This window comes from Alligator sinensis, unplaced genomic scaffold, assembly GCF_000455745.1.
Source record: "Alligator sinensis unplaced genomic scaffold, ASM45574v1 scaffold607_1, whole genome shotgun sequence".
NCBI classification, from domain to species: Eukaryota; Metazoa; Chordata; order Crocodylia; family Alligatoridae; genus Alligator; species Alligator sinensis.
This window is the reverse complement of record NW_005841935.1, coordinates 938,815-957,146: the sequence shown is the minus strand read 5'-3', so window position 1 is coordinate 957,146 and position 18,332 is coordinate 938,815. Positions and strand designations below refer to the sequence as shown.

Here is an 18,332-nt window from a genome sequence, read left to right as displayed (position 1 = left end):
CCTGGCTCTCAGCGTGTTGGAGGAGACAGGGTGGAACTAGAGGAGGGGAGACTCTGGTCAGCAGCCAGAGCATTTCCTGGGAGGACCAACCAAGCTTCTGTGTTTGCTGGCGCATACTCCTGTGACATGCACCGCACCACTTTTTTGCTTATTGGGATTTTCTGGAAGCAAATGCTGCCCCTGTGCTACAAAATGTGCTGGGCATGTGGTTTGTGGCACCACAAACTGCATGTGCCGGCACATCGGGATCCGGCCATCAATGCCCATTGGAAGGAGAATTTTGAAGACCTATTCCATTGAGACTCTGTTGTTGACAAGAGTGTTCTCAACTCCATCCCACAACACCCAGTCAGAGATTATCTTGGAATCCTTCCAACCCTTGCTGAGGTGAGGAAAGCCATCAAGCAGATGAAGAATGACAAGGCATCTTGAGCAAATGGAATCCCTGCCGAAATATTCAAGCAGGGGGGAGAGGAACTCACATCATGGCTCCATGCCCTCATCTTAAAGATCTGGAACAATAAGGAAAACCTAGGTGGCCTCAGGGACACCATGATCATGACAATCTTCAAGAAAGGAGATAAGTCCAATTGTTGAAATTAAAGAGGGATTGTCTTGCTATCCACTGCAGGAAAGATCATTGTGAGAACCCTCCTACATGGTTTATTTCCACTTGCAGAAGAGCTGCTCCTAGAATCTCAGTGTGGGTTTAGTGCATCAAGAGATACAATTGACAGGATCTTCACTGCTCACCAGCTGCAGCAAAAATGTCAAGAAAAATATAAACCTCTCCACACGGCCTTCTTTGGCTTCAGGAAAGCCTTCAACTCCATTAACCGAGAAGCGCTGCAGAGGAATCCTCAAATATGGATGACCATCAAAATTCATCACCATTCTTTGCCTGCTTCATGACTGTATATGAGCAGCAGTTCTCAATAACAGATCTATCACAGATCTTTTAGAGGTTAAAATGGGAATTATACAAGGCTTCATCATAGTTCCAACACTCTTCTCAATATTCTTTACCATGATGTTACATCTGATCACCAATAAGTTTCCAGCTAGAATGGAGCTAAACTACCAAATGGAGGGCAAGCTGTTTAATCTCAATCAACTATGAGGCAAAACCAAGACTACTTTGACGTCAATCAACAAGCTCCAGTATACTGATGATCAGGGATCCGGGCTTTCCATTTACTATGGAAAAATGCAGATTTTCTCCTTTGAGGGAGAAAAGTACAGATTTTCCTCTTCAAAGGAGAAACCCACAGGAAACCACAGGTTTCTCTTTGCAGGCTGGCATCCTTCTAGCTTGCAAGGAGCTGCTTGGGGCTGGGGGGGAGGGCAATTGAGGCAGGGGGCACCATGTGTGTGCACATACGGATACAGCTAGACAGGGTGATAGGAGCAGACCTGGCAGCTGCATGCAGGTAAGTCCATGGGAGATGGGGATTGGAGGGTCAGGGCTTGGGGACGTCTAGGGCCAGGCAGCATGTGAGAATGTATGTGTGTGTGGCGGGGGTGTGTGGTGATGAGTGTGTGTGTGGGGCAGGGGCAGGTGTCTGCTGGCACTGGGGGAATGTTTGGGCACTGGGGCTGGGGCAGGGCAGGTGCCTGCCCCCTCACCAGGAGAAGGGGGCAGAAGAGACCCTTTGGGGGTGGCAGGGAGCTGCATGGGCTGGTTGCACCAGGGCTGGGGCAGCCAAGAGATGCTGCCCAGGAGGAGCTGTAGCCAGACTGCCTAACATGGTGCGGGAGCCCCAGCCCAGGGCAGGGGGTGTCACAGGCCTTCCTTGCTCCTCCCTCCAGTCTGGGCCAGGGCTGGATTCGCTCTGCTGTTGCCCTCATGAGCCAGAGCCACCACAGCCACTGTGCTCTGGCCTGGGTGGGGCAGGGGCAGCTGGCAGAGCCAGAGGACTGCAGATCAGGAGTGAGGGGCACTGCCAACGCTGGGGAGGGCGATGGGTTGGGAGTGTGGGGCAGTGGCACGGCCAAAGGGGTTGCAGGTTGGGAGCGAGGGGTACCGGCAGGGCCTAGGGGAGAAGGCAGGGGACTGTGGGTTGGAAGCAAGGGCCAGTGGCAAGGCCAGGGGGCTGTGGGTTGGGAGGGGCAACGTCATGGGCACAGCACCAACATATCAGGGCTGCTGACCACAAAGCAGCAGGGTGGGACAGCTGCAGCTGGACATGCATCTTGGTGGGTGAAGCGGGTATGGGGAGCTCTGATTTTCCATGGTAAAAAAACCCAAATCAAATGCCAAAATATACAAGTATTTAGAATTTATTTTATTATAATGACTGGGGCATTGGTAGGTTTCCAAATTGCTTTAAAATTGTAAACATATCAATGAAACACTGTGTTAAATTACTACCTATGTATATAAATATGTAGTGGCGTTTCATTTTAATTGAGGAAAGATGGGGGTTTTGGGCTTTTTAACATAAGAATTTGGGATTGTTCTTTAAATCAGAGATTCTGTATTTTTAAATAGAGGATCCTTGGATCCTTTTAAATCCAGGATCCTTGCTTATGATGCTGTAGTGCGTTCTCACGTGGAAGCAGACCTTCAGGCAATTGCTGACGTCTTTACTGAAGTATACAGGAAAATGGGACTGACACTTAACATTTAAGAAAACTAAGGTTCTCCATCTCTTAGTGAGCAGTTCCCAGCTCCGGTAATTCAGATTCACAGTAAGACTCTGGAGAACACCAAGTATTTCCTTTAGCTTGGAAGCCATCTCTCACAGAAGGCTGACATCAATGAAGAAATCCAACATCCCTTTGAATGTGCAAGTGCAGCCTTTGGATGCCTGAGGAAACTGGTATTTAAAGATCATGACATGGGATCTGAAACTAAACTCATGGTTTATCAAACATTCGTGATTCCTACCTTACTGTATAGAGCTGAGACATGGACAATGTACAGGAGACACCTCAAGTCGCTGAAGAAGTATCATCAACACTGCCTCCAGAAGATCCTTCGAATCTAGTGGGTAGATAGATGCACCAACATTATGCGCAAACACAATGACCATCAAGGCAATGATCATCTGACATTAACTTCATTGGGGCGGCCACATCATCCAGATGTCTGACTCCCAAAGCAAGTTTTATGCTCCCAGTTCAGTCAAAGCATATGCTCAAGAGGGCAGAGAAAGCGCTTCAAGGATGTCCTCAAGGCCAACTTGAAAAAAACGCAACATCGATAACAATTCATAGGAGACTATTGCCCAGGATGGCCTCAAATGGAGGGAGAGTCTGCTGCAAGGATCTCAGCACTTTGAAACCTTACGACAACAACAGGAGATGGAAAAATGGGAGCAGCAGAAATGTGTCACAGACTAAATCAAGAGTCTGTTGAGCTTCCAATATTGTGCCTTTTAGAAGCTAACGTCTTGTGCTTCATCCACCTCTTCTTCCTGTGACTTGGCAGTTAGGAAACACACAAATAAACCTCCAACCATATCACCACTGCATTTTTCCTCTTTTAACTCAAAGAACACTCAAATCAACTACTGTCTTCCTCCTAGACCAAAAAAGAAATGTGTATAGGACTGACAATGCAACACTACCTTACATCTTCCAATGCTATCCAGTCACAAGAGTGGTCTCACCAAGACTCTGAAACACCTAACAGGTCATGGGGGGATAGGTGTGTGTGTGTGTGTGGGGGGGTGTATTTTGCATTTCAATTTCCTCTTGCATGCCTTTTTATGTCCTCTAGCTTTTCCCTGTGTCACAACCACACCCCAGGCAGGATGATTTTGAGGCATTCGTGGACTACTATGCATAGATGATTTTCTGAATTAGATTTCCTGATGTAGAATCCGTTTTCTGTGTTCATCATTGTTATGTTTGTATAAATTACAGTATGTCATATGATTGTCCTTCTATATCTTTACAGTATAGCTGGGATTCAGCAATACAGTAATGACTGTGTTAAGTGTAATTTTCTAAATAAGAAAGTTCACACCTAAGGGAGATGATACCTCAGGGAAAACAAACACTGAGAATTCACTTCTATAATGATGATGCAGATTAGCCTGCATGAGAGGTGGGTAGAGACTTCAGACCTGTCCTTAAGACAATGAAGGTCTACATTTCAAAGACAAAAAAGTGTTAGTGGAGAAGCAGCCTTGTCATTAATTAGAAATAAGAGAATGTATCTCTATGAAAGGGGATTAGTAATCTTTATACCTGTAAGGATGTAAATGTTTTCCTAGGTATAACTCAATCAGGAAAGATGCCTCACTTGCAAATGCAAGAGTGATGTAGCTGTGATGGTACAGAAATTATGTGAAAGGCAAAGATTTCTTAAGGTGATATATTTTATTGGACCAACTATATAGCTGGGATAAAGCTAGACAAACTTTCAAATGCAGGACATTCTTCCTCAGGCCTCACTTGGAAAACAGATATATATTTCAAGGGGTGTGGGGGTGGAAGAAATGGGGTGAGGGGAGAACACAGAAATTATATGCTCCTCCCCAAAAATTCAAGAGCAGTGGTTAGTAAACTGCAGCCTGCAGGGTGGATCTTATTAACAGAGGAAGGGTTTCAGCAGCATTCTGTGATAAGGGTTTTGCCTATGCCACACTGTGCTGCTCTTCAGCCAGGCAGCAGGGAGCCATTCTTTGCTGCTCTCCAGCCAGGTAGCAGAAAGCAGCAGCAGCAGCTGGGTCCTAGCTCCAGCCTGCTCCAGACCAGAGCCACCAGAAAAGGGTGCTGACTGCTACATAGTCCAGTCATATATATAAAGCTGTTTTTTGGGAGGGGCCATTTTTTTAATTTTTGAAATTCATAACTGAGGTGGCTTAGGAAGAAATTTTGCCAGGGGGCTGTCACTGTCACCACAAAGAAATGCAAGATCTTTGTGACAAAGACAATTGCAACCAAGAGCAAGCAAGAGTGTAGGAAAACAGTTCCCCATACTGCACTGAAACAAGTCACTGACCTTCTAACCAGCAAAACAGAGACTACCATGACTTTAGAAGAAACCACGCAGTACAGAATTACTGCTGTGAGCCTTTTGCTCTTCACAGCAGATGGAACATTCCCACAGACCTGTCAAATCAAAGTTCATAACATGATGAACCTTCAGTCCATCTCACCACCAACACTTTATCGTGCATTAATAAATGTTGGAATGATACGGAATAAAATCGCACCAAGCAAGACATGGTCTGAATATGCCCTCGGTCTGTTGAAGTATGTCATTGGCCAACACCCACAAGCAGTGGCATTTCACTTCATTAATGATATGTATGATGAAGAATTGCTGAAGATTAGTATTAAACAGCATGAGCAACAGTGTCATTGAAAGTCATCCAGGTTTGCTCCTAACGTCTACCCTGGTTCTGACCAGGAAATGCCTACTGGAGCATCCTGGCTCTCATTTCCATCAAAGCATTCTAACAAAATGAGACTACATATCTTCTTGAATGAATGGCCTTCTTTTTTCTACCATGCTGACCCGTACTTCACAATGAATCTCACCTACTATGATTTAAAATCCAGAGAACATGATGCACGCTTTGTATTGAAATCGCCACGTGATGCCGACAAAGGGCATTCTCCCATGAAGCTCAAATGGATCATTCCTGCACCGTTGCTTTTGATTTCGAAGATATTGATGTATGAGTTGTTGCTTCCTACATCAGTCATGTGACCAAGCAAGATATGTATATGTACAAGAAGAAACCAAGAAACGTGCTATCATACTATTACTGCTGTTCATTATTTCCAGAGCGTGATATAGCATCTGCTGCTCTTGGGGTTCACAGATTCACTGCAGTAAACTGGGTTTTTTGGCTGTGGTAAACTGACATCAGTGAAGTGAATCTTACAATCAAAAGATCTGATGTACATGGAGACTATGCAACAACTTGGAAAAAATGAGTAGCTCATTGAAGATCTATCTGTTCCATAAACTGGCTTTATTCACTGTCAGAATACTTTACAATGATCCCGTGAGTGATCGTTTGTCCGTTGCTCATGCACGTAAATGGAAGCAAATGGCACACTCCAATTCCTGCAAGATTTTCTCCAGACCATGACTCCTTCAAACAGCAGTGCCTCTGAGCACATTTGCAGGTCAATGAATGGAGAAATTCACGACGTGCACAAACTTGTGATACAACACATTTTGTGAGGACGTCAGCGCTGGATGTGTTGGAACCTGTGATGTGTACTAAAAGTGGACTGCCAGATGGAGTGAAATTGCCTCTAAATAATGAAAATGGACATTTGGATAAGCCAATTAAAGCTAGAAGTCATCTGAAGAAGATAGTGATAGAGAAGAAAAATACCCAGATTAAGGGTATCCAGTGTATGCAATCACAGACTTGACTTAAAATTTGAGTTGAAGCATTTTATTTTACTTAAATGTGTTCTGTAATCATTTATACCTGTTATTAATAATACTAAATGTGACTTTGAAGAAATAAATGGTAAAACTTTCCACTTAAAACAGGTACTCTTATTATGTTGCCAAGAACGTGGCCAATATTGATGGTTTTTGCATTTAAAGGCTTAGAGCTGCCAAACAATGGGTCATTACTCAAAGGACAAAGGAAGTGTGTAGGTTATTGCAATACCTATTTGAAGTCATTTGGAAAAATCAAAATTGGCCTCATAGGTACAGAGAAATCAACATTTATTCATCTTGTTACTCATGGCCACCATTTTTAAAGACGGTGGTCAAACACCAAAATTTAAAAAGTGTCCCCCCCAGGCTAGATTTCATCCTAAGCAACTAAAAAATGATTTCCAGTCATAAAAAATCTCCTAAAAACACACACAGACTTTATATATATGATTGGGCTATACAACAGAGTATGCAGATGAGCAGGTAAGGATGAGTATTTAAGAGGTGCCAGTTTGACCTGGCCACCTAATAGGTAGACTAGAATCTGGCCCGTGATGTCTTACATAGCTAAAACATTATTTTATTTATCTCAAATACTATTAGCCATGACAAAATTGTAATATCTCTTAGCGTACGTACACACACACGCACACACACAATAATTTTACTATAATTAATTCTATGAAGAAGCTATACTTTTCCACTATATTAGTTATTTTCTTTCTTTAGTCTCCAAGGAGCATGTGTGTGAGATGATTCTGTTCTGTGCTTCCGCCATGAAAAATGCAACTTAGCTGTATGCTAGACATGTAATTTTCAAGAAAAATAATAAAATTGAATACATTCTTTTGCTGATATTTTTGCTGATAAATTATTTGCATTCTATAAAATGCAACTATAATGGTTCGAATAGTGAAAATCAAGTTTCAGTTCTAGCAAAACATTTATTAAATAATATGAAGAGTAATACTTTTAAGGGTATTATTTTCCTAATATTTACATACCTGCAATTATCACATATCGCCAAATGAAAGTGTTGCATGAGGTATGAATTCATAAATTGTTTCCCACAGTCTTCACAGAAAACATCATCAAACTCTAGTAGAGGTTCTAGTGGAAAGAAACAAGTATTTTAATTATTTTTTTTTTTTTACCAGAACAAGTACTTGTGGTTGATCTTACAAGAGATTCACTAGTTTATATTATAGCTTTCAATGTCTTGTTATTATGAACACTTCATGTTTCTCCCACTGAAAAGTTTCATAAAAATCTGTCTAACAAATAAAGACTCTGATCCTACCAACTGATCCTCTCAGCTGGATCTCTTGCCTCTTTCCTGCTGCACTCTTTACCTTTCAGAAAAATGTATCATACATCAAGACATAAACTTTCTCTGATGGCAATATTTGCTTGTGTGCATATGTGTAAGGTTCAGATTACTGCAGCTAGCCTTTGAGAATCTATTCTTTTAACAGACCCAGGGCATAAGGGAAAAATATAATGGTAAATACTTGCTTCAACCAACAAGTATTGGCTGAATGTCCAAATGCAATTTTCTTTAGTATCCTGGAACACAAAAAAAAAAATATCTGGTGATGAATGTCAGAGTTAGGGATGCACCAACAGAGATTTTGGGGGCCAATACCGATCCGATTTTCGATACAGTTGCGTCCAGCTGGTAAATCTGTTGTGGTAGAAGGGGAGGGGGGAGAAAAGGGTCATGGCAGGGAATCTGGGGGGTGCTGGGGGGTGGCTCCTGCAGCTGTGCACACCCCAGGAGGACATGGGGGGGGAGGGCGTGCGCCCCTGGATCTGTGCAGGGCGGGGCAGGGGCAGGCTGCAGCTGCGGACTGGGGCTGCACTGGGCTCTTCCCAGTGTGTGGGAGTGGGGCAGGGGTTGAGCCAGGCTGCACTTGGGAGCAGTGCTGGGAAGGGGATTATGGGGGGGCGCTGCAGCCACCCCAAATTTTGCTGTAGCCCCCCCATAGCCTCCCTTCCCAGCACTACCACCACTCACCCGCAAGCACAGCAGCAGGAGTCACACCCCCCTCCCTGTGCCCCCCAGACAAGACACAGCTCCTTCCTATGCGTGAACCCCCTGGCTGAGCAGCGCCAGCCCCAGCCCCAGCCCCAGCCCTACTCCCTCATTGTGAGGGCCTTGATCTGCCCCTCCCCTCCCACCACAACAGACTTACCAGCTGCACACAGCTCTCCAAGCTGCCGGGCTGCACTCCTTGGTGCCTACATGCTGCGCTGTGGCTGCACGCGCACACAGGCATTTATTGGCCAAATTGCTGGCCGCACCAGGCCAAATTCCGATATAGTCAATTTTCTTTATAATGGTGCTGATCTGATACTGGACCTATGTATCGGTGCACCTCTAGTCAGTGTCGACACATATTTGTAGCAAACATATCTAGCAAAGTATGCTGTATTCCTAATTTTAATTTTACACTAGAAACTATACGTGTGCAGCATCTTTCACACCAAGCACTACCATTGAGTTTTAGACTTCTAAGATAAAATTCCAATTAGTCAAAGCCTAAACTATTTTATTAGGACAATACTTGAGTTAAGTTTCTAATTGCACAGTAGTGATACTGGAAGCATAGATCCATCTATGAACACTTTAAATATTGGAGCCTCCACAGCAGCAGGACTGAAGGCTCCTTAAGCCCCAAACATTACACAATGACAAAGTCCTGGCATGGAGCTGCAAATGGTTACCTGAGTACTGTCCCAACAACTGATTCAGAATGTAATGACCAGGGACTCAGGTTTTCCATTCACCACAGAAAACCATGGTAAAACTTGAATTTTCTCATTAAGGAGAAAAACCTGGATTTCTTCCTTTAAAGGAGAAAAATGTGGGAAAAGTAGGTTTCCCCTTGCAGGCTGGCAGAGTTCTGGGATAGAGGGAGTGGGAGGAGGGGGATCAGGCAGGGGGTGCCATATACATATACACACATACATATGCACATGGCAGCCAGGTAGCTTGGAGAGTAGCTCCCACAGCTCCCGGCAGGTAAGTCAGGGGTGGGGGCGGAGGCGGCCCCCATAGTGATGAGGGGAGTTGGGCAGGGCTGGGGTTGCTGCCCAGGCAGGGTGGTATGTGGGGCTTGTAGCCCGGGGCTGGAATGCATGGCCGCAGGACCCGAGTGGGCCAGAGCCGCAGGTGGTTCCTCCACGGGGCAGTGGAGGGGATTCATGCACTGTGTGGGGAGTGGATGTAGGCTGGCTGCTGCAGACTCGGGCTACCCACCCTGCTGTCCTCCCCTGGGGGCCTCCACAGCAGAGCAGGGTGGGAAAATTCAGGCCACCACTGGGAACCCTGCATCACTATGGCAAGGCACTCCCTGCACGCCTGGCAGCAGCACAGGTGGCAGTGTGGAGTTGTGCCCCCTGCAGCTGCTGGGTAGGCAGGGGGTGCCTTGTCATGGAGGCACAGGGCTCCCAGCACCAGCCCCGGAGCTTCCCTGCTTGCTCTGCCGTGCCATGCCAGGTCCCATCTGCTGGGCTGCAGAGACCCCTGGATGGAGGGCAGCAGAGTAGGGAGCCTGAAGCCTGCAGTAGGCAGCCTGCATCCACCTCTGCCCAGGCTCCACAACAGCCATGCTGCCCATGGGGGAGGAGGAACCAGACTCTGCGCTCCACTCCCTGGTCAGGCTGCAGCAGCCACTGCCTCCCACAAGCAGCAGCCAGGGCTTGGGTGCTGCAGACCTGGGTCCCTGGCCCCATAACCCTAGCAACCCCCTCCAGCAGGGCTGAGTGGGTGAGGAGTAAGGGGCACTGGCAGGACCAGAGGGCTGTGGGTGGGGAGTGAGGGGCACTGGAGGGGAGGGGTGGAGTGAGGGGCACCAGCAGGACTCAGAGGGCTGTGCATTTGGAGTGACGGACATCAGCAGGGGTGGATGGGGAGTAAGAGGCACCAACAGGGCTGGGGGGCTGTGGCTTGGGAATGAGGGGCAATGGCATGGGCAGGGCACCTACATATCAGGGCTGCTCAGCGCCGCAAAGCAGTGGGCAAGGTGGGGGGATTTTGATCAGTCATTATTAGTGTTCTGTAATTAATCATCTGTTTTAAATTTCCTATTGCTTAGCATAAATATATTTGATCTATTGGTCTCATGATTTTAGAACTTAAATTTAGTAGAAGGAAAATGCTCATGCAAGGTTTGTGGCATGTCTGGTGTATGTAGAAAGAGGTAAAGAAAGAGTGAATGATGTATGTATGTGACAACGTGAGGGAAGACCTCTTGCAGCAGGTGAAAATAACCTTTTGTAGTTTAATGGTTAAAGGCTGAAATATATTTGATCTATTGGTCTCATGATTTTAGAACTTAAATTTAGTAGAAGGAAAATGCTCATGCAAGGTTTGTGGCATGTCTGGTGTATGTAGAAAGAGGTAAAGAAAGAGTGAATGATGTATGTATGTGACAACGTGAGGGAAGACCTCTTGCAGCAGGTGAAAATAACCTTTTGTAGTTTAATGGTTAAAGGCTGCAGCGATGTTGAGTCAGCAGTTAAGGATTACCAAATACTGGATCATTCTTCACCCTGATGGCTGAAGACTGCAAGCAATGACCCCCTCCTAAAGATTGCAAACCACAAAGCCAGAAGATCATGTCCTACCAATCCCAGCCTGCCAACAGGACAAGGAGGATGACCGTTGCATCTGACTCAGCAAAATCCATAGGCTTGTATGGACAGCTATCACTATAAAGAACGAACACAAAGACAAAGGTCTTTTCCACCTGCAAGAAGGAGTTTTGGGCGCGTCCAACAAGACCTGACTCCAATTCTCATGGTCAGCCTGGCCGGCCACCAGACTCACCTTTAGCAACTTTAGACCTTGGTAACACCTTAACCTTTGCAAGGCTGTCTAACTTCTGTGTGTGTGTGTGCTTGTCTCTTCTGAATGAATGAATAAATATGTATGCGAATGAATGAAGCAGATAACCTTATTATTCTTTATTCTTTTCATGTTGTGTGTTTTATGTTCCAATAAATGCAGCATTGTGCCTTATGCCCTGATAAGATCCTGGCTTGTTTTTAATTCACACTGTATGCCCTGTGCACACAACATGGGCCAAAAGGAATCTCACGAAATTCAACAAGGACACGTGCAAAGTCCTGCACTTAGAACAGAACAATCCCATGCATCAGTACAGGCTGGGGGCTGACTGGCTGGGCAGCAGCTTTGCAGAAAAGGATTTGGGGGTTACAGTGGACAATAAGCTGAATATGAGCCAGCAGCGTGCCCTTGTTGCCAAGACGGCTAACAATGTACTAGGCTGCATTGGTAAATGTGTTGCCAGTAGTTCAAAAGAATTGATTATTCCCCTCTATTCAGCACTGATGAGACCACATCTGGAGTGCTGTGTTTAGTTTTGGGCCTCTCTCTACAAAATGGATGTGGACAAATTGGAGAGAGTACAGTGGAGGGTGACAGAAATGGTGAGGGAGCTGGGGGACATAACTTATGAGAAAAGACTGAAGGAACTGGGCTTTAGTCTAGAGAAAAGGAAACCCAGAGGAGACCTAATAGCAATCTTCAACTACATAAAGTGGGGTTTGAAAAAGGATGGGGCTAGGCTATTTTCAGTGGTGGCAGTTGACAGAACAAGGTGCATTTTTAAATCACAGGAAAAGAGCAGGCACTTCAATTACCCGCTACTAGCTTGCCTACTTTCCATAAGCCAGTTTGCAATTTTCCGATTATTTCTGCAACTCCATTTTGGAGACAGGAATTTTTATGTGATTGACACACATGCTGTTTGAAATACTCCACACCACGAGGGTGAGGACATTCACACCCAAGAAGGCACTTTGTCGATGCTGATCCAATAACCGATATTTAGCAATGCAAGGCATTTTAAGCTATTGACATAAATAAATCTTTTTTTTTGGCTCATTGGATGAGCTTTAGTTCAAGCGCTGCTGCCACCATTTTTAAGTGCAGGGACGCTGATACGTGAGACACTGTGGCACTTTAATTAGAGTGGCTCTCAGAGCCTCTCAATTAAAGTACAGTACCCCCACCCCACCCCACTCCTAGAGCACATGTAGAAGTGCCAAGGGGCAGCTGACTGAGCCTGCCCAGCAGGGCAGTGGGGGAAGGTGTTAGCCTTCCTGGCTGCCCAGAGCTGGGTGGTATCTGGGTCAGGATCCACTCTCTCCTTCCTCTGGCCCGAGCAAGGCCATGCGACTATTCCAGGCCTGGAGAAACCAGGCCACTTCTCCCCCGTAGCCGGGCCCCAGGTCCTGGGAGCTGGACTCCAGCAGAGGGAAGGGCCCCTTCCCCTCCTGGGGCTGCTGCTGCCGCCAGGGGCAGGGCAAGTTCCTGTGCCCCACAGGAGAGGCTGAATGGACCTGGCTCCAGGAAGGGAAGGACTTGGCTGGGCTGAGGGTAGGGTGACACATGCCTGCCTCTCCTCCCTGCTCCTCACCCCTCTCCCCCGGTCAGATCAGAGTCGAGCGGGGCAAGAATGGATGCCGGTTACCCGCTGTGAGCCCAGAGCTCTCCGCACTGTTCCCTTAGTCCTAGGAGCCCCGTGCCAGCTGCACATACCCTGCCCACCAGGCAGCAGGAGGCACAACTTGCCCCGCATGGCGCTATCCTGCTCCCTGTCCAGGTCCCAGATCCCATGTACCACCCTGACTGGGCAGTGGCCCCAGCACCAACTGCAGCCCCTGAGCCACTCCTTCCCTCACCATGGGGGTCTCAATCTGCAACCCCCCCGCCCCCCATGCCCCTTCCCCTCCATAAACTTACCTGCAGGGAGCTGCTCTCCACACTGCCTGGCTGTAGTCCTGGCCACGTACATGTGTGTGGCTGCATGTGGGTCCCCTGCATCCCACTCCCAGCAGCCCCAGGCAGGACCCCTTGCAGACTAGAATGCTGCCCACCTGCAAGGGGAAACCCACTGTTTCCCCGAGAAAACCCAGGCATCTGGGGGCCCTGACCCAGTGGTGGAGAGGGAACCCAGGTCTGCAGGGCCCTAGCCAGAAGGCATAATTATTGATAAGCATTATTGGCTGCAATGGCCAAAAAAAAGCGGATAATGTCATTTTACTTTACCAGTGCCAATTCGATAGGCAACCGATATATCAGTGCACCTCCTAATGATAGGTCCGAACCCTATCTTTGAGTGACGTACCATAATGTGAATATCTGCAGATGCCGTGGCTGGCTTGGTCAGCAGAGCAAACAAAACTGTTTGTCTAATTGGACACAATCAGTAAGAACAAGACAGTCTTGTTAGCCACGGCTAGAACAGCTTCCTACCATGGGAAGAAAGGAGAAGAAACCCTCCCTATTGCCCTGTTACTTTCTCAAAGATATAAATTTTAACTAATTACCACCTTCTTGGCCCATAAGAAATCTAGTGTAATCTAGTTCCAGAAGTTTCAGTAAAACAGACATTTAAGTAAAACCAATCAGAGATCATTTATTAGAATATTTAGATTATGTTTACCAGCTATGTATAAATAGCAGGTATAGGCTGGGAGAGACCTTGGTAACTTCTACGTGATGCCTGCTGTGCTGTTTGCCAGCCGGACCTGCTGTTCGCAGCAGTCAAGACCCATTCCGTAAGATTTCGCTTATCCATGGCATTAATCTTGCTTCAGCAATTAATCAATAAACTTCACGCATTGGTTGGAATGACCCAAAGATTTAAATTAATTTCACCCTTCCACACCATTTGACAGTTGTTAACCTCAACCAACAAATAGCTGGTTGAACAAACAGTTCAAATTTCATTGAAACTATTATTGACTTATGTAAATTCTCTCCAGCTACTGTGCCGCTTATTTTAGTAGACAGCTTATACTAACTGTGATCATTAGAGTCACTTTCTGCAAAGACAACTGAATTTACCTGAAGGATCCACAGTTTTCTGAATCTTGTCCTTCTCTTCCTCTTCCAGAAAGAATCCTCCCCCTGTATCAACTATCTTTGGAGGTGCTTTAACTTCGACAGTGCCTGAAGAGACAAATAAGAGGTTAAAGGAACTACACATACAGATGTATTTACAAAAGAACTTCCAAAACAAGTATACAAAAGGTGACATTCATATCCAACGGGTTCATAAACTGGCATGCAGATTGTTCTGCTTTCAAAAAGCACTTTGCCACAGAGAGATCTTAAAAGCTACTTCTTCCTGACCACAGAGAATAAATTTCTAGCAATGGAGAAAAATCCATTTACTGTAGGTAATTCAAAACCTCACCTATATTATACAACAATGCTTGCTACTCCTGCAGAGCAAGAAAAGCAACAAAGAAACTAAAAAGCGTGCAAGGCTGTTTTCAAAGCTAAATCTAATACCCATGATGCACAACTCTACAGATTATAGGATGGGCGCTTTTATTAAAGTTTATGTAAAGACAAAAATAAGCCTAATAAAGTATTTAGACTCTGAAGATACAGTACAAAAGCTACATACAAGGTGAAAAGTCTTTTGATGGAAATGCATTTTATAACAAAAGTTAGTGTACATTGAATCAACTAACTGATCATGTAAAATGTAGTATTTGCCATGCAGGTGTTTTGTTATTTAACTGACAACTCTAGAATTGAAACCCTGAAGTTTAGACAGCATGGGTTACCACAACAAAATCAAGCTTTGGGACTCAATTTTGAAGAATATGAAGACTTCTGCTCCCCAAAATAGCTTAAGGTAGTGTAAATCTTTCCATTAAGCTCTTGTTTTAATAAACCATATTTAAGGATTCAAATTTAATACGACTGTGTGACACCTCCATCCCAAGCCCTACCACATCTCTGTCTGTGCTTTTGTTTTGATGCTTTGTTTCTTGCTATTTGGCCGGTATTCCGTTATCCTTGCAAGGTGGGCCAAAGCCTTCCGGTGGTTGGATCCAATCTATGGGCCACAGATTGGGGACACTCAGTTTAAACCTATGTATGTAATTTATTCTTTCTAACAGCAACATGTTCAATTCTAAGGTATAGATACATTAACGGGACCTGGACGCTGAAGCGAGTACATGTGTGCACCAGCGCACACGTGCTGTCGGCTCCCCTGACCCCACCAAGCAGAGCAGCAAGGAGCCAGCAGCAGTAGTAAGGTAAGCCGGGCAGGGAGGGGGAAGGGAGAGCCAAGCTGAGCCAGCTGTAGGGAATTGGGAAGGGGTTTTCCTCTCCTCCCATCTCTACTTAAGACACGCAGGAGTTTGCGCAGGAGTTTGCATAGGAGAGAAAGCAGAAGGGGCCTGAGACTCCACGTGTTGAAGTTGGCGGCTTTGGACAGTCTTCAGGTGAGTGCATGTGAAGAGTCTTTAATGGGGGTGGCGAGCTGGAGCGCAGCCAGGGACCCTGCTCCAATGCTGCCTCCTGCTTGGGGCTCCACTGAGGCCTCCATCCAGACAGAGCCATTGGGTGGGTTGGTGGCACCTGGGCCCCCTGCCTGCAGGGGTTGCCTGGCAGGCCCTTAAGGCCCAGGGGTAGTGGGAGGGCCAGGACTCCCCTCACCTGTCCCACTTGTGCCCAGACTGAGGCCCTGGAGGGGCAGATGAGGGAACTCCAGGCAAAGGTGAGCAGGCTGCCAGGGGATCAGGGCAATTGAGGAGATTGATGGGTACTTCCATTCTCTGCAGGTTCACATGCCTGGAGGGAAGGAGTCACAGGAGGGAGTCGATGCGGCTGGATGGCAGACAGTCACCTCGAGGGCTAGACATCGCAAGGCCAGGGTGACTCCCTCAGTGCAGCTGAAGAATAGATGAGGCCCTGGCATCACTGGCAGAGCACAGCAGTGGAGGCCATTTTCACGGCCACCACCAAGCAAGCTAAGAGAGAACTGTGCAGCCGGAGGAGAAGACTTCAGGTCAGTGTGGTGGGCAACTCCCTCCTGAGAGGAACGGAGGAAGCCATCTGCCACCCAGATCCCACAGTACGGGAGGTATGCTGCCTGCCCGGAGCCTGGATTCGAGACATCACAACAAGGATTCCAGACCTGATTAGGCCTTCCAACTACTATCCCATGGTCCTCATCCATGTAGGAACGAATGACGTAGCCCAGAGTAGTCCAGGCGGGGTCATGAGTGACTACATGGCGCTGGGAGCCAGGCTCAGAGGTTCGGGGGGCACAGGTGGTCCTCTCATCCATCCTACCAGTCAGCAAGCGAGGACAGCACCACAGCAATTGCATGAGAGAGATCAATTTTTACGGTTTCATTTTACGACCAGGTCACAAAATGCTTGGATGAAGGAATACAGGTAGATGTTATTTACTTAGATTTTAAAAAGGCCTTTGAAACAGTGTCACACCCAATTCTTATAAATAAACTAAACAGTTGCAGTGTAGATTGTTACAGTCTGGTGGGTAGAAAATTGGCTTATGGGATGCACCCAGAGAGTGGTGGTGGACAGGGCGGTTTCTACCTGGCGGAATGTGGGCAGCAGAGTCCCCCAAGTCTCTTTCCTGGGACCGGTACTATTCAATATCTTCATTAGTGACTTGGACAAGAGAGTAGAAAGCACCCTGTCCAAGTTTGCTGATGACACCAAACTATGTGGGGGGAGGTAAACAAACTAGATGGCAGGGAGCAAATCCAGGCTGATTTGGACAGGCTGGGGAAATGGGCCAAACAGAATAGGATGCAGTTTAACAAGGATAAGTGTCATGTGTTGCACCTGGAGAGGAAGAATCACCAACACTCCTATAGCCTGGGAGGTACCACTTTAAGTAGCACAACTGCGGAAAGGGATCTCAGAGTCGTAGTCAACTCCAAAATGAACATGAGTCACCAGTGTGATGAGGTAATAAGCAAAGGAAGAACTTCTTTACTGTCCAAGCCCTCAAGGTTGGGAATAGACTGCCACTGGAGGTGGCTCAAGCACCTACTCTGAATGCCTTCAAAAGTCATCTGGATGTTTACCTTGCTGGGATCCTATGATCCCTGCAGACTTCCTGCCCCTGGGGCAGGGGGCTGGACTCGACGATCTTCTGAGGTCCCTGCCGGCCTTAATGTCTATGAAATCTATTAAATCTATGAAAGCTAACCGCACCCTTTCTTGCATAAATAGGTGCATCACAAACAAGTCTAAGGAGGTGCTACTTCCCCTCTCTGTGGCATTGGTCAGGCCGCACCTGGGGTACTGCATCCAGTTTTGGGCACCACACTTCAGGAGGGATGTGGATGGCCTGGAGAGGGTTCAGAGGAGGGCCACTCATCTGGTTAAAGGCCTACAGAAAAAACCCCTATGTGGACCGATTGGGAGACCAGAACCTCTTCAGCCTCTACAAGAAGAGGCTGAGAGGTGATCTCATGCCTGCCTATGAACTCATGAGGGGGGCCCAGCAAGAAATAGGGGATACAATGTTTACTACAAATAATGGCCACAATCTGGAAGAGAGCAATTCAGATTGGACATCAGGAAAAAATTCTTGCCAGTGAGGGTTGCCAAAATATGGAATATGCTTCCAAGGGAGGTGGTGCTGTCCCCTTCCTTGGAGGTGTTTAAAAGGAGACTGGACAGACACCTGGCTGGGTCATCTGACCCCAGTACTCAGTCCTGCCCAGGGCAGGGGGTCGGACTCGATGACCAAATAGGTCCCTTCGAACCCTAACATCTATGAAACTATGAACTTTCTTAAAATATGGCTAGCCTTTTTGTCTGTTTGGCAAACATGAGTATATCCCTTCTTAAGGCTGCTGGCTTCCGGGAGAGAATCCAACATAACTCAGGACTGTCAGTTTCTTGTCTCGTTTTGAGACGAGCTGAAACACTTTACAACACCTTCTCTCTAGGCTAGAGACGGGGGTTACTTGATGTTAAAACCCAGCAGCAGGAGAAGTCAAGCACGCCGTTTCAGTGCTGCTCTCCAAAGCCGCGGGTGCAGGCACGGCTCTTGTTCCTCAGGGACAAGGACCACCGCGCAGCCCTGGCTATCGGGCAGTCCCGCCCCGGCCCGCGCCGCCCGCAGCCGACCTGTGTGGG

At 46.8% G+C, this 18,332-nt stretch overlaps 1 protein-coding gene across 1 annotated transcript in view; it reads right to left on the bottom strand.

Moving 5' to 3' along the window:
• The window catches only part of XPA (XPA, DNA damage recognition and repair factor), a 31,452-nt gene that overhangs the window by 8,953 nt on the left and 4,167 nt on the right, over positions 1-18,332 (bottom strand). The window contains exons 2-3 of the mRNA XM_006019686.2: positions 14,250-14,354; positions 7,372-7,477 (exon numbers count right to left, since the gene is read on the bottom strand). Of these exons, the coding sequence (XP_006019748.1) occupies positions 7,372-7,477; positions 14,250-14,354 (211 nt within the window). The remainder of the gene's footprint in view (positions 1-7,371; positions 7,478-14,249; positions 14,355-18,332) is intronic.